This window comes from Triticum dicoccoides, chromosome 7A (genome assembly GCF_002162155.2).
Source record: "Triticum dicoccoides isolate Atlit2015 ecotype Zavitan chromosome 7A, WEW_v2.0, whole genome shotgun sequence".
Classification (NCBI taxonomy): Eukaryota; Viridiplantae; Streptophyta; class Magnoliopsida; order Poales; family Poaceae; genus Triticum; species Triticum dicoccoides.
In genome coordinates, this window is record NC_041392.1 from 711868857 (window position 1) to 711896103 (window position 27247).

The 27247-nt window shown below is 41.6% G+C and overlaps 2 protein-coding genes across 5 annotated transcripts; both read right to left on the reverse strand.

Moving 5' to 3' along the window:
• Positions 1-1777: 1777 nt before the first annotated feature.
• LOC119327336 (isoleucine--tRNA ligase, cytoplasmic-like) lies at positions 1778-14721 on the reverse strand. The gene is made up of 27 exons (XM_037600458.1): positions 14087-14721; positions 13071-13136; positions 12841-12984; positions 11860-12056; positions 11178-11340; positions 10344-10457; positions 9789-9886; positions 9146-9224; positions 8442-8600; positions 8204-8293; positions 7446-7579; positions 6901-7060; positions 6642-6725; positions 6277-6489; positions 6067-6192; positions 5684-5821; positions 5166-5269; positions 4473-4536; positions 4224-4312; positions 4012-4153; positions 3620-3683; positions 3479-3546; positions 3113-3232; positions 2964-3029; positions 2439-2544; positions 2213-2304; positions 1778-2133 (listed from the first exon to the last, which is right to left on the reverse strand). Exons 1-27 carry the CDS (start codon positions 14618-14620, stop codon positions 2032-2034), a joined length of 3516 nt encoding a protein of 1171 aa, XP_037456355.1. The 5' UTR covers positions 14621-14721; the 3' UTR covers positions 1778-2031.
• A 2532-nt stretch (positions 14722-17253) lies between these two features.
• LOC119331828 (protein MIS12 homolog) lies at positions 17254-25687 on the reverse strand. 4 transcript variants are annotated; one of them, XM_037604999.1, is made up of 11 exons: positions 25357-25687; positions 25138-25216; positions 22209-22231; positions 21851-21980; positions 21690-21753; positions 20581-20700; positions 19198-19290; positions 18979-19117; positions 18017-18151; positions 17785-17907; positions 17254-17634 (listed from the first exon to the last, which is right to left on the reverse strand). In XM_037604999.1, exons 4-10 carry the CDS (start codon positions 21973-21975, stop codon positions 17840-17842), a joined length of 744 nt encoding a protein of 247 aa, XP_037460896.1. In that variant the 5' UTR covers positions 21976-21980; positions 22209-22231; positions 25138-25216; positions 25357-25687; the 3' UTR covers positions 17254-17634; positions 17785-17839. The 4 variants fall into 4 exon arrangements, with proteins under 4 accessions (XP_037460896.1, XP_037460895.1, XP_037460897.1 ...); XM_037604998.1 differs by having other exon boundaries at positions 22179-22231; XM_037605000.1 differs by lacking the exon at positions 22209-22231 and having other exon boundaries at positions 17254-17563.
• Positions 25688-27247: the final 1560 nt, after the last annotated feature.

Genomic DNA, 27247 nt, shown 5'->3' on the forward strand with positions numbered 1-27247 from the left:
CAGCATCCACATTTTTCTTCTCTAACATCAGTTACAACCTATGTTCCTGTCAGCGGGATCTTTGTCATTAATGAACACTTCTCTCAAGTTGAATCGTTTGACAAAAATATTCCCTACATGGAAATATCTTCCGCCAGTAGTAGGGGGGTGTTGCCCAACTTTCAAACATTTTGTAAGGAATGTTAGTTATGAAGGCCTTAGATTTAAATTTGAAACCTTTCGCTTTAGTAACTAGATTACGGAAAGCACAGGGGATGAGCTTGAATCTTAGGAGATGTTCGGTTGAGAAAAAGGTAACACAAATAGTAATAACGTAATCATAATACGGTGGTACACCATGTAGAAAATCGAAATATGTTTGTTTGCTGGACGTAAACGAAATGGAAAACCTGAAAGAGCCTGAAAAGCGAAATTGGTGTTTCTGCTCCTCTTATCCAGCTGTCGGCAGCTCCGTTGTGACATGGAGAATGAGAAGACGGTCGCAACGGCCATCTCGGCCGCATCACTCAGGACCACCACCACCAGTGTCACCTCACCTAAGTTGCGCGTTGGCACTCCCACTGGCGGAGGCGCCACCGTGTCCTCTACGACCCGTGCTTCATGTTGCCGACGCACAATCAAGAACCATATGAGATATCGTCCCCTCATGGCCTCACAAGCCACAACCTCCTCCCCAGCAGGAACAAGAGCGTTCTCGCCGGCCGAATCAGCGCCTTATTGCATGCCAAAACCAAGCCGATCACGCAGGAGGCCAGGCCACTCCATGGAAAGATGGGTCGACATGGGAAGGAGACATGCCTCGTTACCTAGGGAAGCCGAGGAGGAAGGTGCAGGTGCAGCGAGAAAATGACTTCCTCTCTGCCTCCGGTATCACCTTTGTTACGGGAGATCTTGGGCGGTATTAACTAATATGTATACGATTATGTGGTAACTAATTGTGAGCCAATGTAAACGAGACAACCATATCATTTTCAAGCTGGAGGCAATCCGCGAACCAAACACCTCCTTAGATGTACAAGTGCACCTCTAAGAATTTGGGGATATCCTGGTCAGGATTTTTTAGCAGAAAAACAAAGTAGAAGGCAGCTTTACTTTTTTCTTTTTTGAGGACAACCTATTGGTCGATAGAAACTATCACAGGAATGTTTGCTTGTGCAGGAGGAGATCCCAGCCACAAGTGGCGCCCCAAATTAAGAGCAAAAAACCTAGCAAGGTTGTGAGAATCAACATTTGTGCTCCTAGATTCAAACATGAAATCACAATGAATAAAACAAGACTGCCTAGTGATAAAAGCTCCTGATTTATAGCTCCTGTTTCTCCCTACGCCTTCTTATATCTGACATGGCATTCAAGCAGTCCGAGACAACCGACAGCTTCTGACAATTCAAATTTTGACAATCCCTATCGGAGGCACCTTCCATACCGGGTGTTGGACTTGTTGAGTTGCTCCTCTTCTCACTCTTCCTGATATCATTAGCCGGCAAAGAATGTAAAGCCAGCCGCCAAAACTATATTGTGGCAATCTACTGCACATTGCTTGTTGATGAATTTGGCCTTATTATCTGCTCCCTCTTTTTTAAAATACAAGGTGTATTGATTTGTTTAAAAATCAAATGTTTTTATGCCTGCCCAAGTTTGTAGCAAAATATATTATAATCTACAAAACTAAATATAAAATATAAATAAAATTGTTTTTATCTACAATGATAATTTTCCTCTATAAACTTTGTCATAGTTCAAGAAATTGGACTTTAGAACTCGACATCAGCCCACTGGATTTAAGTACATACAAAGCGCAATACTTGTGGCAAGCTGCTATTTGCAATGTGTAATAACACAAGCACACTGTAATACTTCATACACATGAGTCTCTGAATACACAATTGACAATTTCCTTTCCCTTCAATCCTTGGCAGCACATTTAAGTAAATACATTGCTTTTGTGAGGCACAAACAGAATCAGCCTGATTAGAATGAATTGCGGTTGAAAATGACAAAACTACTCAAAACTGGGATGCTCAGAGACAAAAATCAAGAGCGATTAGCCTGGTAAAAATCACCAGCGCTAAGGAAAATATGCTTCCCTAGCTGCAGATCAATTGGGGGATAGCCTTCGATGCACTTTACCGTAATCTGCGAGAACAAAGTCAAAACATATAAGAGTCAAAGGATACACATCAGCAACATCGTTACAGCGCTGTAGATTCCCTACCTTGCCATTTCCAGTCTGGAATTCATTCTTCAATCTGGAAATGGACCTTGACAACAAATACACTCTTAACGCCTCAACGTGGTCACTGTTGCCTGTTCCATTCAAAGTCAGACATACACATCACTCGCATGACTTCTCGGACAATGCCATGGTATGAAACACCAAATAATAGCAAGTACTCCCTTTAAAACTGCACCCTTGAAAAGAAACAGGGGTATTTATTTACCTGAGGCATAGGAAAGGAGATCAGCTGCGAGCACAGGCATGCATCTTGCAATGTAGATGACAAATGACATGTCATGTACAGTATGAGACTCCTCGCAGATAACGACCTGCAAACCCCACAATGACATTGCAATGGAAAGCGTTACAGCCATTATAAATTACTCCAGCACCAAGGTGCTTGCTATTTTCAGCAAGCCAGTTTGTACATGTATTGGAAAGTTACAAAATAAATGATAAAAATGACAATGTAAACCGAAACTACAGGATAGGATCAAAACGTAACAGCACAAACACTGCCCAGCTGCTTATGCTCTCAAAGTTGGCAAACAATCCAACCTCTGGTTAACTTTGGTGTTTATTATGATGTGAAACTTAATAATTAATTAGGCCAACCACCAGAGTCTGGTAAAGAAGATAGTATTGAGTAAACGTATTAAAGATTTAAAGTGATCGACTAGAATGTGCAATTTAAATTGATTTGATGATGACTGATATAGGTTTTAAAGGTTGAAAAAACCAAGCTCACCATATCTGATGTTGCCGCTGCCTTTGGAACTAGTGAATTACCAAGCACATCCCTAATATACTGATCCTGCACACAATAATAATAGCTTCCATGAAAAAAATGTTCCGGGCTCTGAAACAAGAAACCTTATTTGAAACAATTTGACAGACCTGTGACTGTAAAATTTCTTCAAGTGTATTGCTGTTGTCTACAGACTCGTAGTACACATCAATTAAGTCTGTAGGTTCAAGCTGAGCAGTCTTCCTTAATTTCTGGATTCTGTTTACAACCTGAAAAGGGTTGCTCATGAATTAGGAGACCAGACTGTTGACTGTTCATCAAAACGAAACTAGTGAATTTCCAGCTTGATGTGTGTCAGACAAAATTAGTGAATTTTCAGGCATCTAGAAAATGAACCTATGCGACAGCAGACAGCAAACATCTATTGTAAATTGCGATAGACCAAAGACCAACACAATCTGTGTGTAACACAAACCCAAGAACACCAATCCTATACAAAGGAGAAAAAAGACTACCTCTCGAGCCACTCCAGCTTCAATCAATGATTGATCGGCTCTGAGATCCAAAATGACCAACACATCACCTATAAAAACAAGATATCGATGTTATCCATAGTAACAAAACTATTAGAATGAAGTGGCATATTTATGACGTACCATCTCCCGCGGCATCAATTTCCTTCTCTGATACATCCACAGGACGCTTGAACTGTCGGACCACCTAAAGATACAAAGTTAAGCAGGTAAATTTCGGACATGGTGAAAAGTGATGCAGTGAGTTCAGTGCCAAAACTAAAGTTCAACTTCATGAAGGGTAATGACTCATGAGCTCATGATAATTAAGAAGAAACACATTGTATTATCTTGGCATTCAAGTAATTAGTGATCTTATTTCGCCTCTTACTGAATACAAAATTCAACCAACAGAAGTTTGAGGGAAATGTAACTACACAATATCACAGATGTACTGAAACTTTTCAATTCTCATCTGCTAGGAATAAATCACGTCTTGAAAATGATGACCTGAGACTGGAAGCATGTAATATTACCTTAATATCGTCTAGCGTCAGGCAATGACCAAGGAACGAAATCTCTCCGCTTTGCTCAAAGGCTAAGATTTGCTCCTGGGTCATTTTCTTCACTTCATTTGATACTTTGCCCATGTCCTTTCCTAGTCTTTTACCTAGCACACTGAGAAAACAAAAGGTCCTGAGCAATGTGTAAAAATGGCAACAATTCTTGTGCATTTAGGAATACATACCTAAAATTGGGTTCTGCCCGCAGAGAAGCATACTTCATGGGATCATTACATGGAGTCACAGTCTTAACATTCATCTCCTCCATGACATACTACACAGTAGAAAGTACATAGTTTCAGCACTAAACACTAACACTGGGCAAAGAGAGACTGCACGTAACGAAAATTAAGCAAGTATTTAAGGCAGTTCCATAATTTCAGAACAAAAAAGGATTACACGTATATCTCGGAGTTTTGGCTTTATGAACAAACCTCTTTCAGTTTTCCAGTGATGTCTTCAAGAAATTCACTGTCAGGGTGAACAACCACCATCTCCCTGAGATTTTAAATTGGTTAAGCAATGATAGTACGATGCCAAACAGAACATGTTTTTTACTCCCTCCGTTCCTAAATATTTGTCTTTCTAGACATTTCAAATGGACTACCACATACGGATGTATGTAGACATATTTTAGATGTAGATTCACTCATTTTGCTCCGTATGTAGTCACTTGTTAAAATATCTAGAAAGACAAATATTTAGGAACGGAGGGAGTAGAATACATATTGAATAATAAACTGAATTGCAACTTGGACCATCTGATATTGACACACACATACACTATTCTTCGAGTTGCTATATTAACAATGCTATGACAACTAACACAGGTATTCTTCAGCTTGGAAATACAAGGGGATTCAAAAACACAACTAAAACTGCACATGCTATGACAACTACCACATCCAAAAAGATAACATAGACTTATATTGTTGAGAAGACAAAAAGCTAATACCAAAATATGTACACAAGGAAAAAAAATCCTTGAAATTATCTTTTATCATTACATTGCAGCAATCTGCAGGAAAGTACAGATGGCATAATACAATGCCAACAACCTAACCTGAATGTCCCTACATACAAACAGTTGCAGAAAATTAAATCATGCAAATGGAGTCAAGACCTACTTCAGTGGTGTTTTGAGAGCTTTGCTGTGCCGTTCCCGAATATTGCGCGCAAGATCAATGATGGTCATCATCCTAGTTACACTTCGCTCAACACGCTCATCTCTCTGATCATGTAGGGAAACAAACAGAAAATGAGTTTAAGTAACTCTGATATAAGAAAACAAAGTACTTTCCCCATTTCTAGTTATAGGGCATATTTTGGTAGAGCACACAGAATAAGAACCCTCCAGTACCCTTTAAATATGATATGAGCTGTGCATGCAATGAAAGCTTGGGACATGCAGTGTGCAAATGGGAGAGAGAGAGAGAGAGATGATGGGAGAGTTGTTGAGACATCTATGCTCTATGCATGTTGTAGGACAGTGAGGGAGAGCATTAGAGGGTGATATGGGTAAATAAAGCTTTATAGCTTCGTTGGTCCTTGTGTTCACCTTATATAGTGAAAAATACAGAAGGAAACTACGCGCAGTGTAAAAGGAGTTGGAAGGAGTGAAGACTGTTTGGTGAGAAAATTTTACCTCCCCGGTTGTGGAAGGGAAACTGCAAAAATGAATGCTCTGCTCTGATTTACTTGACGCTTTCCGCAGATTTTGGTAAAGAACTTCAGTAAAGAAGGGCGTAAATGGAGCCATCGCCACACAAGTAGTTACAAGTGCCTACACAATTCATGGTTAAGATGCCTTAGAGAACTGTAGAGAAAAACAACAAAAGGTGCATTTTGCATTAGCAGTAATCAACAGGAACAAAATCATCAGAACACCATCTGCAGACTAGTCAGTAGAACACCTTAAGAGGTTTTAATATATGAATACGGCACTGAAGGATAAAAATTCCACCACTGCATCAATTGCAATAGTCAATCAAAAAGCAGTCAAAACTGTATATTGCTATATTTACTTACATGGTAGAGAGTTGAAAGAGAAATTTTGCAGTCTTCTTCTCCAGTACGTCCTTTTAACCGTTTGCGGTTGAAGCGCACATATATATTGGTAAGATTGTCAATGTATTTTACCAAATATGGCACAACCTGAAGGGATAAAGTAGCTATCAAATTTGGCCATAGCATGGGAAGATGAAAACATGACCAAGTAAAATATCCAGAAAAAACTACCGTGTAAAGCCGATATGCATCCATCTCCTGATGAACAAAGCTAACCAGACTTTCAGTTGCAGAATGTATCCAGTGATCTAATACATTGGATGACTTCCGAAGTGAAGCTTGATCAATTGGAGAAAATGCTGTCAAACCCTCAACTTCAAGCCTCTTTGCGTTTTGGACAAGAAATCTATAAGCATTATACCACGGGAGGAAGACATCTTTCACCTGAAAAAATCAAAATATGTTAAGCGACACAATATACTCTTCATAGAGAAACCATATAACTGGAGCATACGATAATTGACATAATCTACATGCAGACCAGTAGCCTGAACATATTAATACAATGGAGCCTAACATATTGAAAAGACACTTACAACCCCAAAAACACCAATCCTTTTAAATCGTAGAGACTCCGCGCGTACAACTGGAGAATTCACCAAATACAGTCTTAAAGCATCCTGCATAAAAGGAAATTATAACTCAGACAAATTACACAATCACAAGCCTTGAGACCTCCAAATGCATGTAGGTTCAGACAAAACAGTGATACTGTACACACTAAAGCATCAGTTATGTAAGTGAAAACTGAGCAGCAAGCCAGCAACTGTTGACTTTCAAAGAGACACCACTTACCGCTCCGTATTCATCAATGACTTCCATAGGTGAAGGGTAATTCTGTTTACTCTTGCTCATTTTCTTCCCATCCTCTGCCAAAACAAGACCATTGCATATAAGATTCTTAAAAGCAGGCTTCCCAAATAATGCCGTTGATAACACCATCAAAGTATAAAACCTGCAGGATGAAGTCAAAACATGAATGAGGATGAGATGATAACATGAATGAGCAGCACATGAAGAAAAATATACTACTCAATTAGCTCTCTTTTTTGCGGTGCTGCGTATTTTGTTGGTTTGGGGGGCTAGGTATGGCTATGCTGTGCATTTTTTGGGCTGGTCTTGAAATTTTATCTTTGCCAAATTAATCTGAATATTCCATGTTGTTTTGATGCCCAAACAAGATTTTGATCACATGAGTGGTGAACATAAGGACTGGAATGAATATTAAAGGCCCTTAAAAATTGTATTCATTAACAAGAACATGGTAACAATAACTGTAAATCAAAAGATTCTGAAGGGAGTAAACTGTAAATCAAAAGATTCTGAAGGGAGTAACAAACCATCCACGTGTTTGGTCCAAACCCTCGGCCACAAAGTTGCCAGGGAAATTCTTCTCAAATAGTTCACGATTCTCAAATGGATAATGAATGTAGGCATATGGCATGGACCCACTCTCAAACCAGCAGTCAAAAACCTGAAGACATCACAACCGTTGCTGAATGAGAACCAGTAAAAATGAAATCATTGATATGCAGTCCCAAACATTCACATATATGACAGTTGACAAGTAAACTCATAATCTTGGAATGAATAAGCAGCAATAGAAAATAATCATAAGAAATGCAATAGAATATTTAGCAACAATAATAAAATAAAAATCTGTAAAATGTGTTGTGTGAGGGTTCACCTAGACATTCCAAAGATATTACTTAATCAAGTCTAAGAAGGTAATCCCATTCCTTGACTGACATATATAATTTATTTTCAAACCCATAAGTTAACATATTATAGTACAGAAATATTAACTAGCATCTAGATGACCTTAAATCTACTATCCATGATCCGCCTTTGTCTCATTCCCTTTTCCCTACAAATCCAGCCTCCCTCTCTCCCTGATACTTCCTCCTAAGCCTCTATTTCTTAATTATACGAGTAAGGACAGAGTTTGACCAAGTTTCTACTGAAACAGATAGAACAAAGTAGGAGTACAACATAAATGTATACGATCAGAAGGTAGGAAAAAGGTACTATGTGTCAATATAAAAGAATATGTACTGGATAACTGAGGCATCCTTATTGTGGGTCGAAATGAACTTACATCCTCAACGCGCTTGAGAACCCCAAACTCTGGTCCTCTGCTAGAAGGAATTGTAATATCATCAACATGATGGCGGTGAAGATCGTTAACCTGAGCACACACAAAAATAAGAATGCTTCCAGGAAGTTCGCTATTGTTTCAATTTTTCAATTAAAACAGAATGAAATCAAAAGAATATTATATTCAGCCACAAATAGCACAAACATTGAAATTTATCTTGCACAGTAGAGATATTAACCTTGACGCCAGATAATCTTTCAAGTTTCTCAATGGAATCCATAACTACAATTTCTTCACCGTCTTGGCTGATCCACACTGGAAGTGGAGTACCCCAGAATCTACTTCTGCTAACAGCCCAGTCCCTAGCACCTTCTAGCCAGTTATGGAATCTCTTTTCCTGCACACATTCATTGTTAGCAAAGAATTATTGGTCAAACAAACTGTACCACATCATCTTTCATCTTTCATAACTATAGCATGACCTTTCAACCAAATTGGCCTTTCCAAGCAGTTTCATAACATTCAACTAAATTGTATACAAATATTTAGTACAAATACTGGAAACAAGGACTGGCATCAAACTCTGTTCAACCAAATGAAATAAATTTCAAAAGTCACATCACTTACAAAATTTTAGTTTATTTGGTAGAACTAATGAGGGTCAGAGGGTACCCTGAGGGTCATAAATTTGCATCTGTGATCAAATACACGAGGGTAGGGAACAGAAATTGTTGTAGCGACAATGCGTGCATTGATGGAACAACCAAGAGAGCTGCAGGTACATATCCAAATGAATATTTAAGCAAATTGGTGGAAAGTGTCAAATTTAGCGGTCATCCCACATGTATGTTAGTATACATGATCAAGTGGCTAAGAAGGGTACATCCATACGACATCTCCGTAACCTGACAGCACTGTCACAGGCTAGAAACGGTAACACACCTTGACATAATCTGGAACCCAGTAGGTCTCCTTGTTGCATTCTAGTAACTGATCCCTGATCTTTTCAACCTTGATAAACCTACAGAAAATCTCTATCAAACCTATACTCAATAAATATGAGTAATGCAATTGGGAAACTGTATTGGGCGTAAAAGCGGAGGAACACAGCTAACAAAAGGTGAACACAGAAGATTCAACAGAAAGCATATCATGTAATGATGAAGTCAGATTTCATAAAGGGATTGCTCCATGTGGTAAGAAGAACGTAAAAAATGGATTCAGGTATCAGGTGTACTTTAGAATTAGGAAAGACAAAGCCTTAGTTGCTAACTTAAAAGCAGGCAGAACAATGAATGTGCGCATTGTGGAAAATAAATTTAGTCAGATCACAATCAAATTTATTTACATCTCACGGAAGAAACTTAAGAAAATAACCGATGATTTGTAGCAAATATAGGCTCATATATACACACATTTGAGGTGAGTTCCCCCATAACAATCTGAATTCTAAGACAAAATAAAAGGCTGCCCCTCCCCAAATAGCATGTGTTTCTTGTGGTGTGTTAGCTCATGTACAACAGAAGTTATCACCACTCAGCACATGGACAAAATAATTTGCACAGTAGTAATAGAAGATGTTTACCAGCTTGGAACAGCCCGGTAAATAAGAGGAGTGCCCGAGCGCCAACAATATGGATAAGAGTGCTCAATGCTCCCTTTGCTAACAAGTCTTCCTTTATCCTGTTCATGTAGATTATCAATTCTAGGGCCAATATAAACTATCCAACTTATGCAATAAACTTAACTGAGGTGCCTTCAAAACAATGCACAGTATTTATCTAAGATAACAAGACAAAATATGTTGACAAAGTAAAGCACGCTCATGCCTGCGGTCTACAGCGTACACTAGCATAGATTGAGATGCTCATGCTATACACCTGATTTCCTTTGCTTGGATCTCTTGGAAGGTTATCCCAATGAGAAATATGATAATACATCAAGATGTATGCACAAGCTTATAAGATTGTAAAATACTACTGTCCAAAACTTTGTAATGATTATTAATGTCTTGTTCAACTAGATTACAACCCAACTCCAAAATATGTATGGCAGTTACCAGTAATGCTAAGCAAGCAACTAAATGCACATGTGTTATTAACAGCTAAGATGCCCATTGAACACTAGAAAAACAACTTACCTTAACAGCATTGATGATATCCTTGTCAGCCTCTTTGACATGTCGCCCTTTGAACTGAGATATCTTCTCAATGAAGTGACCATCATCATCAACAGCAACAACAAGTCCACTAGCCTGGACGGAAGCAGACAACATCAGACAGAAAACAAAGAACATTCAAGTAAGTCCTGATCGCAACAGATTAGACGTGAAAGATGCATGTAACTTTGAATGCTTTTGGTTAAGAAAGGAACACATGGCATTACAATCTAGAAAACTACATTGTCAAACAAATAGTACAAGCGTTAAAAGGCAACCCCTTCAAAAGATCATTAACTAGGCATAACAGGCTGCAAAACAACATGGTAGAAGGCATGCAATAAACAGTGGGGGCACAGCATAGAAGAATAAGATAGATGAATCAGATGACACTATTAAATGTTTGGGAGAACACATAACAATGTTCTTCAAGACAAATTATGGACATTGAGAAATATTGCATTATACACTACCCAATAATTTTGGCATACAAAACAATGTTCTTCCATCCGTTCACTATTATACTCCCTCCGTTCCAAATTACTCGTCGCAGAAATGGATGCATCTAGAACTGAAATACATCTAGATACATTCATACCTGCGACAAGTAATTCGGAACAGAGGGAGTAAGATGTTTTGGATAATTTAATATGGACTACATACGGACTGAAATGAATGAACAAACACACTAAGATGTGTCTATATACATCCGATTCAGAAAAAAGTTAGAACATCTCATAATAAATAGTGAACGGACGGAGCAACACAGCATGTTAATTGCACAATACTCAAATAATATCAGAGAACTATTCCAACCTCAATTATCCCAGCACTAAGGCAAACGCGATGATCATCTTCACCAAATGCAGGAGCACAATGGACAACACCAGTTCCACTATCATCAGTCACATAGTTATCGGCAATCACCCTAAAGGCAGTGTCTTGAAACTCCAAGAAAAAATCAAACAGAGGAGTGTATCTGCGACAAGAGAAAACTACAGTAAAGACATAGAAAATCTCTAGATAGGCTATGAAATTCTTGATAAGTGACAATAGAACGGGGAAAAATTGTCGACCAGTATCTATGGACTAGTCAACCAAACCCATATATCAAAATGAAGAAATTTCTAAAGGTTAAACTTGAAAATCCAAAAATAAAGTGGTGTGGATTGTTTAGCTCTGCCATATTAGCACTGAAGTCTGACAAGAACAACATGTGACTACCTAAGGAGCGTTGTTAAGTATTATCTCCGTTCGGAATTATAAGATGTTTTGGATATTTCAATATAGACTACTACGGACTGAAATGAGTGAACAAACACACTAAAACGCGTCTATATACATCCGATTCAGAAAAAAGTTAGAACATCTTATAATTCAGAACGGAGGTAGTAGTTACGAATACCTCCAGGTATAAAAAGCGATAATGTAAAAGTACTTTCCTTATATTACTGATAAACAAATCCCATGGCTAAGAAAGAAATAGAAGATAACTCACTTTAGGCCTACTAGGCTTGAGCCAGGAATCTTTGCCAATAATTCGTATGATTCGGTATCCAAACCACCCTGGACAGCTTCAGCATTGCTTCCCTTAGAAGGTGCTTGTTTCTTTCCAGAAGCTTTGGCTTTAACTGGCAACTGCCCAAGCCTACTTTCTGCAACGATGTATACTGTTCCATTTGACTTGTCCTTAACCTGGCAACACAGTATGCATCCTCAAAACAGAAACAAAAAGCATAGCGCAAGTTGAGAAGAGCCTCAAAAACAGAATTCTCTTGTGCACAATGACTTAAAAGTAATCAGCATACATGGTCACATGGAGCAAAATAGACAGACGGTATGACAAATATGCCTTTCATTTGCAACAAACTAGATACAGTTATCACAAAAGGAGATTAATTATATCAATATCACTGTTACAACATAACCCAATTAAGAAGAGTTAAATAGCCTTTGTGTACGAACATTAGGAAAATGTGCAATTGGCATTGCTGGAAGGTATATGCTTCTCAACAATGATACTGTGATAGGAGATATCTAATTTTGTTTTTGGAAATTGCGGCAATATCCAGTTATCCACTATATAAAGACAATAATAGCATGCATTGCACATGCAAGAGCATTGCAGAGACAGAGAACAAGGCATAGCAATTTAAGAATAAGATAAAAGTGAATACTTGCAATCTACCATACATTACATAATATGAAAGCAGCTGATTGACAAGCTCATGTTAGCCTTGCATTATGCCGTAGTTTAGATGAACATCCAAGGTTAATAGCTTGAGGTTCTTTGAGTTAGAAAATTTCTCGGTATCTTCAGTTTTTCATTGCATTTTCTAATTTGTTTTCGGTACAGCTCTGCTCCTTGCACAACGAGGTTTTCAAGTGTGGACTACTGTTAATAGTCAGGAAACTCGACAACAGTCGGTAGCATTACAAATATGAAACAAAATACCCAGAAAAACAGAGGAGCGCTAACCTTGGCATACACAAGATTGGCATTGACACACAATGCTAGGTTGCTTGGGAGTGTCCAAGGCGTTGTAGTCCATGCAACAAGAGCTGCATTGTCCGCATCACCAACGACAGGGAAAGACACCATCACTGCTGGGTCCGGGACAGTCTATGACATGATTAAAGAGATGGTTACTACAAGCTGCAACAACAGAATATGAGCTAAACCAGGAACAAAGTCAATTAATTACTCACCCTATAGTCCAGGCCTGCCTCGAAGTTTGATAGTGCAGTTTTGCAACCTGTGCTGTAAGGCATCACCTGGAACAAGAACAAGAGTTCAGGACGATTTGAATTTGAAGGGATTCCTTACAACCAAATAAGGAAGAAAAAACTATAATCAGCAACACTATGTGTGCCTTCCATTTTTCTTCTTTTGGAAAGAATAGGGAGGCAAGTTCTACAGAAACAACACTTGCTTCGCATAAGAGGGAATTTCAACGCAGCAGATACATTCGAATCAATGCACAATTTAATTTGTTAGTGGCAAGTGGCAACCCCGCCCCAAAGGCCCCAAACACACACGACCCCCAACTCACCAGTCATCAGAACAGGAACAGCGTTAACTGTGAAATAAGAAGCAGCTTTTGTCCACCATTTCTAGACATTGGCTAATTAATCTTCTTACCGGCACATAACAGAGATTGCAATGTCATCCACAACAATTGAACGGTTGCAGTGTGGTTCCAATTTCAGACATAGATATCCCCAAATTGAAAGCAAAACTGCCCATTAGTTGCGGTTGCATAGTTCCAAACCGAAAAGGCTCCTTCGCGGCCGCGCGTCGCAACGCGCGATTAGCCTCAGGCGTTGTGTGCTTTCGGACAGGGACAAACGGGCCCACCACATGTGTCTTCAACATCAAGAAAATCAACCCCCGTGATTTCAACTGGTGGGGCCGGGGTGTGCCTTCCATATTTTTTATCTCCCTCCGTGATTTGAACTGATGGGGCTGGGATGTTTCCTTTTCTATCTCTAATCCTGGCTTATTTAAAATGGAAAGTTTACTTCGTACCTCTTGTCGGAAATCGCTCGTCGCAACGAGCGCACGCGGAATAGCATCCCTCGTTCCAAACATTACGAAAATTCCATTTCCATGGAGCCTAAGCTTTGTTCATACCACACTCTAGAAGTCTGGACTCGGAATTATGGAAAGGAAGCACAGATTCAGAGCTAACAAGGGGCGAGTGAGCAAGTGAGTGAGACTCTACCTTGAAGCCCTTGTAGACAAGGTCCTTGTCCCAGAGCTGGCCGAAGACCCACCAGACGCTCTCCATGAAGTTGATGTCCATGGTCTTGTAGTCGGCCTTGAAGTCGATCCACCGGCCCGTGCGCGTGACGACGGCCTCCCACTCGGCGACGTACTTGGTGACGATGCCGCGGCAGGTCTCGTTGTACTTGCCGATGCCGAGGTCGAGCACCTGCTGGCGGTTGGTGATGCCGAGGAGCTTGTCGATCTCGAACTCGACGGGGAGGCCGTGGCAGTCCCACCCGAAGCGCCGCATCACGTGGCGGCCCCGCATCGACTGGTGCCGGGTCACCACGTCCTTGATGGTGCCGGCGAGGATGTGGCCGTAGTGGGGCAGGCCCGTCGCGAAGGGCGGCCCGTCGTAGAAGATGAACTCCTCCCCGCCCTCCGTGCGGCGCAGCTGCTCGTGGAACGCGTCGAGCCGCGCCCACAGCTCGAGGACGCGCTGCTCCTCCAACGGGAAGGAGAAGTCCTTCCCCTCGCACACGTCCTCCATGGTGGCGGCGGCGGCCTCCGCGCCGGCTGCGTCGGCGGCGGGGGCGGGGGCGGCTAGGGTTTGGGGCGACGCGGCGGTGGTGGCGGCGGCGGGAGGGGGGGTGGGGGACGCTTTGGACTTGGGACAGAGAGGGGGAGAAGGGTTTAGGGGTGGGGTTCACGTGCCGCGCGCGTGCCTCCTGCCGTCGTCCCGAGGAAATTTTCAGTTTGGTCCCTCGTTGAGGAGGAGTGGAGTGCAAGTCACGGAAGAGTTTGTAGTAGTCTACTACCATTCCTTCTTCTCACGAAAAAAAAAAGGTTTTTTACCGTTACCACAGGCTTTGAGTTGTTTATTTAGAGGACTTTCTTTATTTCCCTTTTGTTTACGTCGCAATCGAAACTCAATTTCAGCTCAACTTGGGCATGGAGCTTGACGCCCAAGTAACCACCCACCGCTGTAGCGCCAACGATAACACTATATTTGTGCTACGGTATTGTCCACTAGCATTCGGACCGGGCTTTCGGGCTTCGGGCTTGACTTCGGGCCGGGCTCGGGCTTGAAAATATGGAGTATTTCGGGCTTCGGGCCGGGCTCGGGCTTGAGAAATGAAGGTCGGGCTTTTACAAACCCGGCCCGGCCCGACGTTTGCCCAGGTTTAGCCTGCCCTTGCATCCCTATCAGTAGATAACCGAAGTCATGGAGCTTGACGCCCAAGCAACCATGGTTGGTATATTTGATTGTTGACAGAGCTATGAGACTAGGCGGTGTACCTTGGTCACGCTCGGTCAGCTGCTTTGACCAACCTTAAGGAGTACAAAGGAAAAGTTTGAATGTTGACCGTGTAGACCGGGTGCCAGAGGTATTTTGGCGTACTTAAACGTGAAATCACTATTTTGGTTAAATTGAAAACGTTGGTATTTGACATGACGTCACGAGGAAGCGTGGAAACCGAGAGAATCTCAATGCCTTTTCTCTGTCTAGTAGTTTAGGTAATGGATTTTAGTCCTCGCAGGGCGGCGTTTCTTCATCGAGTTGATCTTTATGGTTTCGATCCTCCTCGAGTTCGTCCATCTGGACGGAATCGATAGAGCTACAAAAACATGAATACTTCACAAACAAATCTTCAGGAATATATTTATTTGTATGCACTCTCAATGCATTTTTTATGGGAAACACTTTTAATGCTTACTGAGGGTTCTGCTATAAGAAAGGCTACAAAAATAGCATAGAAGGTACCATCTATATCAAGGTTGACACGAATGGAAAAGAAGAACAAAAAGGCATGAGCTACGTCCTTTAGTATGTTGCTGACAAAATTAGATTTCAAAAAACTGAACATGGTATCTCCCTGATGGACATCGTAGATGGCAAAGAGACCAAGTTCATGATAATTTTTGAACTTATACCTTGCTGCAAGGTAGTCTTCCATGTCATAGTCAGATCTTCTTTCAGTTAAGTGAAATCCATGTGTTACTTTGTTTCTTCTTTTCGAAATAGACTTTCGCCCCGCTTTATAAATAAAGCAACCACCACGTTCACACAAGAAGGTCAAGTGCAACACAGGGAATAGACTAGTCTGCCGGGGGCATCAGCACAAACATGTCCAAAGAAGCATAAAAGAAATAATCCATGTGTAATGTGTTGCTTTGTTGGTGGACAACTTGTTTCCTCTTGTTGCAGTATCAGAGGATGATGGATTAAGACATTTTGCGGTCTTTGCATGGGTAAATGAATAAGACCAGATAATATCCACACAATTGTCTCAATAAAAGAACTATAATAGTTAAATATTGATCGAGTAAAAAAATAATTTCTGGACCAGAAGTGCCATGAATAATCGGGAGATGTACTGCATTCTTAACTACTCCCTCCGTTCGGAATTATTTGTCTCGGATATGGATGTATCTAGAATCAAAATACGTCTAGATACATCTATTTCTGCGACAAGTAATTCCGAACGGAGGGAGTATTAACTTACCCCATAGAAGACCATGATCATGTTCTGTCCTTTTCTTAAAAGCTAGCCACAAAAACTATAAATGACATGGTTGAGAAAAATCATTTTGTGACTTTAAAAATTACTACGTTGACAATACAAAATGTAGACCTTCTTTGTCTTTCTTGTAAGTGAGAATAACCATGTGCTACTGGAGTTGTTGCTGGAGGTGGTGGCCTAATCGGCTCTTCGGTGATGGTTACTGTTATGGGCATGGGCTCTCGGGGCGCAATACACGCCGTCACCGGCACTCTTGGAGATGTCTTATTTGAGTCTGGCTGGTGATTCTTAGGCGCTAAGGGTGCCTTGACCCAGCCTGAGGTGAAGACAGGGTCGTGCTGTCATGGTGTTGGTTGTGACGCGATCCTTGATCTTTGAGTCTCACCTCCTTGCCATTTTGTGTCTCGAGGTTTGACTAGGCGAGTTGTTTCGTCATTGTAGCTGGGGTGTTTGTGTGTTGTATGCCGAAAGGCGTTGTATAGCCCGCCTGGCTCTTCTTCAATGATACTGATGCACCTTTTCCATGGTGTATCGTTGAAAAAGAAAAGATACTCCCTCCGTCTCCGTTCCTAAATATGACGTTTTGGCAGTTCAAAAAACATCATATATTTTGGAACACAGGGAGTAGTAGTAAGAAAGCAGCTCCAAGAAAAGCACATGAATCTGCAGCAGCGCAAAACGCCACAATGGTTGAACCACGAAGAAAGCCCAGCTCAAATGAGCATTGGAATTATTATTTTTTACAACAAAAGGTCTGTGTTCAACAGTGTTAGTAACCCTATAGTGGTATCTGTGGCAGGAAGAAGCCAGTCCCCAAGGGTATTGTCGATGGTAAGCGCAAGCACCATGGTATTACCCAGTTGAAGTTATAGAGGAACAAGCGGTCTGTTGCTGAAGAAAGAGCTGGACGCAAGCTTGGCCTTCGTGTGCTCAACTCCTGCTGGGTCAATTGGTTGCAGTTGTAGCTTCTGCTGATTATACAAGTTAGAATACGCCGGGGCCCCTTCCTTAGTATATGCTCTATTTTTCATTGATGCACCTATAACAAGACAGTCTTGCTATCAAACAAGTATTGCCTATATTTATGACTCTGCTGATCATGTATGCATACATGTACATGCAGGTCTTCTGATAAAACTGCAGTTCAGGTAGCTAGCGAGAGGGTAGCTTGACAAAGATTACAGCGGACCTGGCAGTGCAAGGAGTGGTCGACATCCTCATATTGCAAACACCCACAACACAAGTTACTCCTTCCGCAAGCCTTTCATGGCCGTGTTCACCTCTTGAATGTCCTCGGTGCTAGGACTAGAACCTGTTTTGTGAAACAGAGAGGTGAGAGAAAAGTGTGTGGCATAGATACATACATATATGAAAAAGGAAGAGTCCAGAGGAAAATGACGGTGGAACCCACCCTTACGTACCCGGTGCTAAACGCTTCTGGTCTCTAAGACAATCGACATTCCAAACATTTTGACCCACCATGGCCTCAACCTCAACCTTTTTCCTTCTCATAACCTTCATTTTCTGGTGCAACTTCGGTATTGCCTTCACAATACCTGCAGGTTCACGACAGTTGATGAGTAGGCATACATTCTGAACCATAGATAACTGAGCAAAAGTGCTACTTCTCGTATAGTAGATAACAGCACTATCTACACCAAATTTAAATGTAGGGATATGATCTTTGTGATTTCTGTCAAGCATACTGTTAACCGAGTTCAGTTGTATTTATACAAGAAGCAAAAAGGATAGAGGATTGCCAGACAAAAACTGAAAGTCATAATTAAGTGTGAGAAAACCTTCTGATTGCTAAAGCTAACACATCAGACCAAAAAGATCAACAGATGACCAAAGCTTGATGGTCTATTCAACTTTTGTTCAAAAATCAATGACTCATGGCTAATACTAATAGGTGCAGCACTTACTACCAAAATAATAGCTAGCAGCTGGATGTCGTTTCACACAAGGAGATAGGGAAGAACATCGACTTCAGGGCTTAAGGTGGTAACAAACCATATCTGGTGTCGTTTCACACAATAGCCCTTCACTAATCATCTGAACTGGTGAGTGTTCAAATAAATAGTTCAACGAAGTGAAAATTCTGATTATTTTGAGAAAATTTTAATTATCAAATCATCTTATTTAATGGATAAAAGCTTGTGATGTTCAGAAAGCAGAATAAACCAAAGCTTTGGCATGCCATCACATTGAAGTCAGAACTAAAACCTGAGTGTACTAATACAACATTGGTGAGCAGCAAAAGTGTAATTTGGACAGGCAGAACAAAGCTGATGAGCCTTGGAAGTTTACAGCTAATTGTGTATAATTTTCTTTGCTCTTTTCCCTTTACTTGAGGTATTCATTACTGAATCTAGTGGCATACCTTGAATATTCTCCTTAACAGATTTGTCTTCATACAACTTCAGTACTTCAGTTATAGAGGAATTAAGGTTACTTTTGTATGTAGCTTGCCTTTCCAAGGAAGTACTTTCTCTTCTAAGTTCTTCAGATTCCGTGTTAGCCTAATTAAACAACACCAGAGTTTGTTAGATTAAGTGTAGATATTATTATCAATCTAATTCTTTGTGAGTATGGTACTTACGTCTGCCAGTTTTTTTCTCAAAAAATTAAGTTCTGCATCCAGTTCCGAATCAGAATTCCCATCTTTATGCAACACCGTTGCAGAAGAATTATCCTGATGAAAAAACATAATATAATTATACTCATTTACATGCCTCTTGCTTTTTGAAAATGCAGGTTGTAAAGTAAATATAAATAATGCATGGCTTCAGTGAACCAAAATGGTGCATAAAGCCGTAAACGTATGATTTATTGAGTACCTTATTGCAAACAAGCTTTGGGGTTAACCAATACTAGGCTTCTAAAATAAAATTTTAGGTTGGGCTTCTAGAATAAACTGGGGAAGGGGCAGCTTATTTCCACAGCCAGCCATAAGCCCCAAAAGAACTGGCCCTCAACCTTAAGCTTAATTAAATGTTTCACACTGATTCCGTTTACTAGACATAAGAACTGAACCACAGATGTTTATGACTTAAGTCACTTAGTTAATACTCCCTCTGTCCCAAAAAGCTTGTCTTAGATTTGTCTAGATACAGATGTATCTAGACACGTTTTAGTGTTCGATACATCCGTATCTAGATAAATCTAAGACAAGTTATTTGGGACGGAGGTAATATTAAACTTCTGTTTCCCTAGAAACAGTTTAGTAAAATGTTCTAATTGATGTTTAGTAAATCTATATTTGCTTGTTAGGACATCTGGCACTGAAATCTAAGTGGAATATTTTTGACAGAGATGGATAGAAAACAGAATTACATTAATATATGCTAAACATATAACAGAAAAAGGTATCCTATTTCAATACAACGACCGACAAATTAATGATGTGCATTAGTCGGGTAATTTAAAATAAGATATCAATAAGAAATGCCCAGATATATTTTGCCCTGAGAATCAGAAGGTCTTGCTGATATTACTATTTATTATATTACTTCCTAGTTGAGCATAGCGTACACCATGGCCACTTAGAAAAACTGCAATTGAATAATGTAAGCGGCTAAAACATAGATAAATTAAAGCTCAAGCTTTCATAGTTGAGAGAAAGTCTGAAAGTCAGAAATGATGGAATGTTAATCAATATAGAGTAGAGAACAGAACTCAAATTCTCCAATTAGCTTATAAACTAGTTCAAGCTTGACTGGTATTGACTGTGCATAACTTTTATCTTGAAAGGTTTCCTTGTCAATTGCCGAGTCAACTGAATTAAATACTTTTCACAAAAGGGTGAAGATAGGGCGTCAGTTTCCACATTATGAACCCCCAGGACAAAAAGTATCTGAAGCAATAATCTATAGTGAATCATGTGAAACAGGGATGTGAATTGTGTGGATCAAAGTGTTGTGTGGGTCAAATTGGCAATTCTGGATTGAAAAAAAAAACAATTACTTTGAGATAAGAGACATACATCTTCAGGTGCCACAAATCCTTCAGGTACAGTTAAACATTTCCGAAGGCAATACATCTCCCAATTGCTCATTCTTTTGTTCAATACATCCGTTACCAAGTTGCAAATTGCATTTACTCCCTAAGACAAAAATCATCACAAAGTCCACATTTCAGAAATTTCCAGCAGAAGTTTTGACAAAAAAATACAGCATTAATCATATGTGTTACAAAATGCCTCTAGGAAGAGGGAACTCAATGGCATAAATATTACATAAGAAAAAAAATCAGTATTTAAATATCTTAAAGCATGAATATGTAAAACCAGATGAATTATAGCCTTATAGGCCGAACCAAAAGTTATTATGATGATTGTTCTGACTGTTTCAAGCTTCCATTCGGTAATCATTTTACATTCAAAATTTGCATATAATGCCTTATATCAAATGTGTTATAAAGAATATCTCATTCCTGGCACATTGAAGTACCAAGACACAGTTTGCAGCGGAAGAAATTAATATTCATTTGCTACAGAAAGGGATCACCAAACATGCAAACATAAGAGCTATATCCCATACACATGAAAGACGCATCTACTTAGGCAGTTAAGGCAACATCGCTGCATCAATTTCCTTTGGAATGGTATACTCCAACATAATAAAACTATCTATACATGGCTGATACAGTTTAGTTTTCTCCACTGTGGAACTACAAGGAAAGCAAACTCATCTTGACCTGAGTGATAGCAAGTTCAGATCGAACACACTTGATCTATTAGTACTTGGGCATATTTATACAGGTTACAGAGAGGCACTTGGCCACTTGAACACACTTGATCAGGAGAGGAGGAACATGTGTGTTGACTAGGAAAACTACACACACGTACACTAGCCGTATACTACGGTCAGTATTCTAACACAGTACTGAGCAAACCACTGAGGGTGTTTAGTTCAGATTCAAACCTAACAATTTCCCCGTGTAATCACTGAATTAGATTTAGTAGCATTATTAGCATGTAAAAAGTAACTACTCTGGCCAGGAGACCATTTAGAATCTGGTAGTGCCCTGAATTCTCCAAAATTCCAAAGGAGGGTTCAGTTATATTGGATCCTGAGGTTGGAAAAAACCTACCCGTTTTAGCTCCTCAGCCTGATTGGTCGCCGTGGCGGTGCTGACGGCCGCGGGGGCACCTTCCCTGTAGAATGACAGCGAAAGGGCAAAGTTAACAAAACCAATAGGCGGCAAAGGGGGGAAAGTGAGCTGCTGTTACAGAGAGGGATCCGAGGCGTAACTGGAGGCAGTACTCGAAGGCCTGGAAGCGGATGTCGTCAACCATGTTGAGGACCTCGTTGATGAAGATCTGAGGGCTCAGCCCCAGCACTGCCTCCACCGCCGAGGTCTCGTCGTCCCCTTCCATACCTCCTGCCACCCACACATGAATCAAGAAACAAAGGTAAACCCCAAGTTTAGGAGGAACTCACTAATTGTTATTAAGTTCGTTGGAGTTTGATTATAACTACAAAGTTGATTTTTTCTTGATAAAACATGACAAGGGACTAGATTGTGAGAGATGATTAGTGCTAGGGAAAAAGAAGATTCCCATATACACTGGCCGTATACATGTGCAGGCCTGGCGATCAGCATAGCTACCTACATCGATCCACGCCTCAACCCTAAAATAAGAGAGTGGACAATAAGAACAAATGGCAAGAAGAATAGATTGTGATAAAAAATAACAATTGCCAACAGTAAGAAATGTAGCTCATCCATAACAAATTGTGGTACTGTTGGTAGGTACTCCTGCACCTTAGGCTCTTCGGTTATTACAAGGTTCATATGATAATCATATGACACTTCTTATCTGCCTTAGCAGCAGGCCACATGCGGGAAAAGTTTTCACCATGAAATTCCTTAACTACATTTACCATAAGGTGCCTAAAACATTCTGTTTGCTTGGCATTGGGAAAAACATTGTTCACTACATCTTTCTAACCCCTTGCAAGCATCTGTGCATACAGCCAACACGAAGATCACCTATTGCCTTCTTTGGTTGTCTCATGAACCAAGTCCAGTTTCCTTCTGTTTTTGCATTGAAAAAACTAAAAGCTACAAGAAACATCGAATTATGTCCATCCAAAGTTGTAACCGCAGCGAGGTGCCCATTCCACTTGCGATTCAAATGAGCCGAGTCTATATGGTCTACACCCATTCAAAAATCCATTTATGCAAGGCTTAAATGCAATGAACAACTTGTCAAAAACCATATTACCGTCTATAATTGGCTTTTTAGATTAGTCGATTTTATACGTAGTAGCGATCTCTACAACACTTCTTAGTGATCTCAACTCAATTTCAGCTTTGAAGTTATGAAGCAATCGAAAGCTCTCTTCCCAGCTCCCATATAGATCAACAATAGCTCGTTGTCGACCTTTAAACATAGTGTGATATGGAACCGTGCATTATAGTCGCTCTGAAGCTTCTTTTGTAGGCAATAGCTCGTTGTCGACTTTAAACATAGTGTGATATGGAACCGTGGCATTATAGTCGCTCTGAAGCTTTTTTTGTAGGGAGATAGCACTTATTTGATCTATATGGAGCTGGGAAGAGAGCTTTTGATTGCTTCATAACTTCAAAGCTGAAATTGAGTTGAGTTTACCAGGAAGTGTTGTAGAGAGCGCCACTAAGTATAAAACTGACTCATCTGAAAAGCCAATTATAGACAGCAATATGCTTTTTGACAAGTTGTTCATTGCATTTAAGCCTTGCATAGATGGATTTTGGAATGGGTGTAGATCATACATAAGTATAGACTCAGCTCATTTGAATGGCAAGTGCAATAGGCACCTCATTGTGGTTACAACTTTAGATGGACATAATTGGATGTTTCTTGTAGCCTTTTGTTTTTTCAATGTTGAAAAGGAAGAAACTGGACTTGGTTCATGAGACAACTAAAGAAGGCAATAGGTGATCTTCCTGTGTTGACTCTATGCACAGATGTTTGCAAGGGGTTGGAAAAAATGCAGTGAAGAATGTTTTTCCTGATGCCAAGCAAAGAGAATGTTTTAGGCACCTTATGGGAAATGCAGTTAAGAAATTTGATGGTGAAAACTTTTCCCGCATGTGGGCCTGCTGCTAAGGCACATGAGCAATCGACATATGATTATCATATGAATCTTTAATAACAGAAAAGCCTAAGGTGCAAGACTACCTACAACAATACTACAATTTGTTATGGATGAGGTACATTTCTTACTGTTGTCAACTGTTTATTTATTTTTCATCACAAGCTATTTTTCTTGCCATTTGGTCTCATTGTCCACTCTCTTATATAACTTAGGTGCACGTTCAACAAGGATATCAAGGTGGACTACATACACAATAATCTTGCAGAATGTTTTAATAGTTGGATCAGGGAGATAAAGGATTTGCCTATCGTCCAGTTTTGTGACAAGTTGAGAGAGATGGTTATGGAGCTCTTTAGGAATTAGGAAGAGGAGAAGGATTGGAGAGTGTTTGCAAGGTAAAAAATTCTGCCAGGCGTCATTAAACAATTAAACGATAGGACTAGAGGATTAGGCCATCTCTAAAGGGATTGTAGTGTCAAGGTCACTGATATAGAGAAAGATCACACTAAAAGGCATGTAAACAAGGCACTTGCACATGAATGTACTTGCATGGAGTGGCAACATACAAACAAGCCATGTACACATGCATTAGTTGTTCTAACTGCAGTCTAATGTCAAGCTGGAGGACTTTGTGCACAATTACTACTCCGTGTAAAAATTCAGGCTGCATATCAAGGGGAGATAGAACCACTCGCAGACAAGGTTCAGTGTCCTGCGGTGGATCCAGGTTTTGTTCTGCAAGCAACACTACCAAAGCAGGTGCAAGAAGGCATAGGAAACTAAGGATAAAGGCTGCTCTTGAGGGGGTTTAGGTAATAAACCTAAGGTAGGTTGAAAGAACATATGCAAAAAATGCCATGAACTTGGGCATAGGGAAGCTGGATGTCCTTACAATGGGGCGAAGAAGAGATACAATCACTTCATTTGGAACAACGACAAAACCTCTCAAAAAAGCTCACGCCTGAGAGGAAGAAACTCAATCTGTGATATTTGTTTCAGTCGTTAGAGAGAGTTATTTTGTGATGCTGTCATTGGAACTTCTTTTCTATCAAGTTTGCGACGTTTGAAGTTATTTTTCCAATAATTTTGTGAGATGTGAACTCACCTCAACAAGTAGATGGTCAGGCATAAACTACTCATTATGTCTTTTTCTCAAGGCAACACTCCGGATGACACTTTAAACTGCAATTTTGTCATTTTGAGATGTTCATCATGTGTTTGAATAATTATTGTGTGTGATCCGTGTGTATGTGGGCATCTTCTTCTTTTTCCCTAGCACTAATCATCTCTCATAATCTAGTCCCTGGTAAATGTTTTGTTAAGAAAAAGTAAACTAATAAAACTCCAACGAACTAATAACAGAGTCAAATTCCTCCAGGCTCAGTTAAGCGTCCATGAGTGGCAGGAACGCAAAGTGCAGGTAACAACAGTGTAGAGCAGGAGCAAAACCAAACCTCCTCCTCCTGGAGCCTGCTTGTTGGGCCCGAAGATTTATCTCAGGCTCCCGAATCCCTCCTCCAGGGGTAAGTTCTCCTGCGGCAGAGAGGGGCAGCAAGAGCTTCACGAACAGGGCAACAGGAGCAGCACGAACTCCAAATCGAACCGAATCGAGAGAGAGAGAGAGAGAGAGAGAGAGAGAGAGAGAGAGAGAGAGAGAGAGAGAGAGAGAGGACCTTGTTGACGAGCTCCATGGCGTTGACGCTAGGGTCGGAGCGGCCGAGCCGCAGCGAGCTCCCTCCTGGCGCGCGAGCGACTGGGGAGAAGCAGCCGACCTCCCTCGCGTGATGACGGCGCGGATCCTGAAGCACCGTGGCGGATCTGGCCGCCGCCTGACCTGCTGCTCGATCTGGGGGAGAAGGCGAGGGGAGGAGGAGGGAGTGGGGGTGGAGGGCGGCTGCGGTGGGGAGAGGGCCGAGCCCGGGAGCGAGGTCGCCGGTGTGCGGGGGCGGCGGCGGCGGCGGGAGACGAGGGAATCGGGGGTAGAGGAAGAAAGACAGCGGGCTGGGCTGGGCTGGGCTTGGGTGGTTCGGTGGGTCTTCTCATTTTTCATTTGAATCCTCTGTACGAGCGCCAAAAGAGCAAATTTCTCTCTCGCTGATGGAGATCAGACGGCTAGAAACTAATTGATCACAAAAACGAACGGCTATAAATGATAAGGACGTGAGAGGCTGGGATTAGCCACAGTTTTATCTTCCCCTTCTTCCCTTTTTTTTTAATTTTTTTAATAATAAAGCACCTAATGCTTCTGGTGGTCCGTCGTGCATATTTACAGAAAACCCCATATAGTTCCGTGAAATCAACCCGCACTACCGGTTTTAGTAAGTCAAAAAACCGTTTCGAATTTACAAACATGACCCTGTATTTTCGTCTATTCAACCCGCAATCTGCAGAACAGCGGCGGCGGCTAGAGCTTGCAGCGAACGGATCCGTACACGGCAGGGGCGGGGAGGATTCAGAGGCGGGCGGTGAGGAAGGGGGTCGCCGGTGACGAAGATTAAGGTAGGAGCACGATTTCCTAGGCGAATTCATGGCATCTGGGCTCCTGTCAGAAAGGAGACAGGGAGAGGAAAAACTGGAGAAAGGAGGGGAGACGAGGCGGCGGCTTGCTGCACCAGACGACAACGGGAGTAGGAGGTGCAGCAGCGCGGTGCAGGGTGCACCCACGGCGGTGCTGTCCACGGGCGTCATCGGCATTCGCTCGCTCGGGTCAACGCGAGCAGAGGAGTCCAGGGACGAGCTCGTGCTCGATAGAAGAGGCAGCCACAGCGCAGGTGGCAAGCTCGGCGGGCAACACGGGTCCCGATCCGGATGGGTCCGGCGAGATCCGAGTCGGTGGGATGGCTGCAGGACCTCAGCGTAGAGGAGGCTGGCTGGCGCGACGGACAGCAGAGGGCGACAAAGCTCGATCCGGCTTGGCACTCGGCCATGGCCATTTCCTGGAACACAGATAGGGAGAGATATGCGTGGGGGGTGAGGACGATCCAGTGAGGAGAAGGAAAAGAAGGAGAAAGAGAGGTGCCGCAGGGGAAGCGGCCTGGTCCGCTAGCGGTGGCGCGCTCCGTCGGCGGGGCTAATGAGGCGGCTGCGCGAGGCAGGGGAGGTCCAGTGCAAACTCCATGGCGCGCGGGGTGTTCTTGTAGGGAAAATAGAGGGATGAAGAAACGGAGTCGTGGTGGCGAAGGCAGGAAAGGGAGCCTGCCATGGCAGGGATGGGGAGGTGTGGCGGAGGTAGGACGTGGAGGAGGAGAAAGAGGGGAGGAAGAAAGTAGAGGAGGAGTGGTGGAGAGGCAGCAAAGTGAGGACCACCATTATTCCAAGCAGAGAGAGAGAGAGATGGGAGTCATCTTTCATTTTTGCATGGTATGGGTGGGATGGATCATCCAGCCTTTTTCCTGCACGGGTTTGGCGGCAGCAGCAGCTGTGCTTATTGCTGTTGCATGTGTCTGACTCGTGGCTGTGTGTGTGGTGTGCGTGGCTGGCATGCGGAGGCCCTGTCCAGTTAAACATGTGTGTGACGTGTAGTACATACACGGGCGTCGAAGCATATAGGATAACTGGTCGACT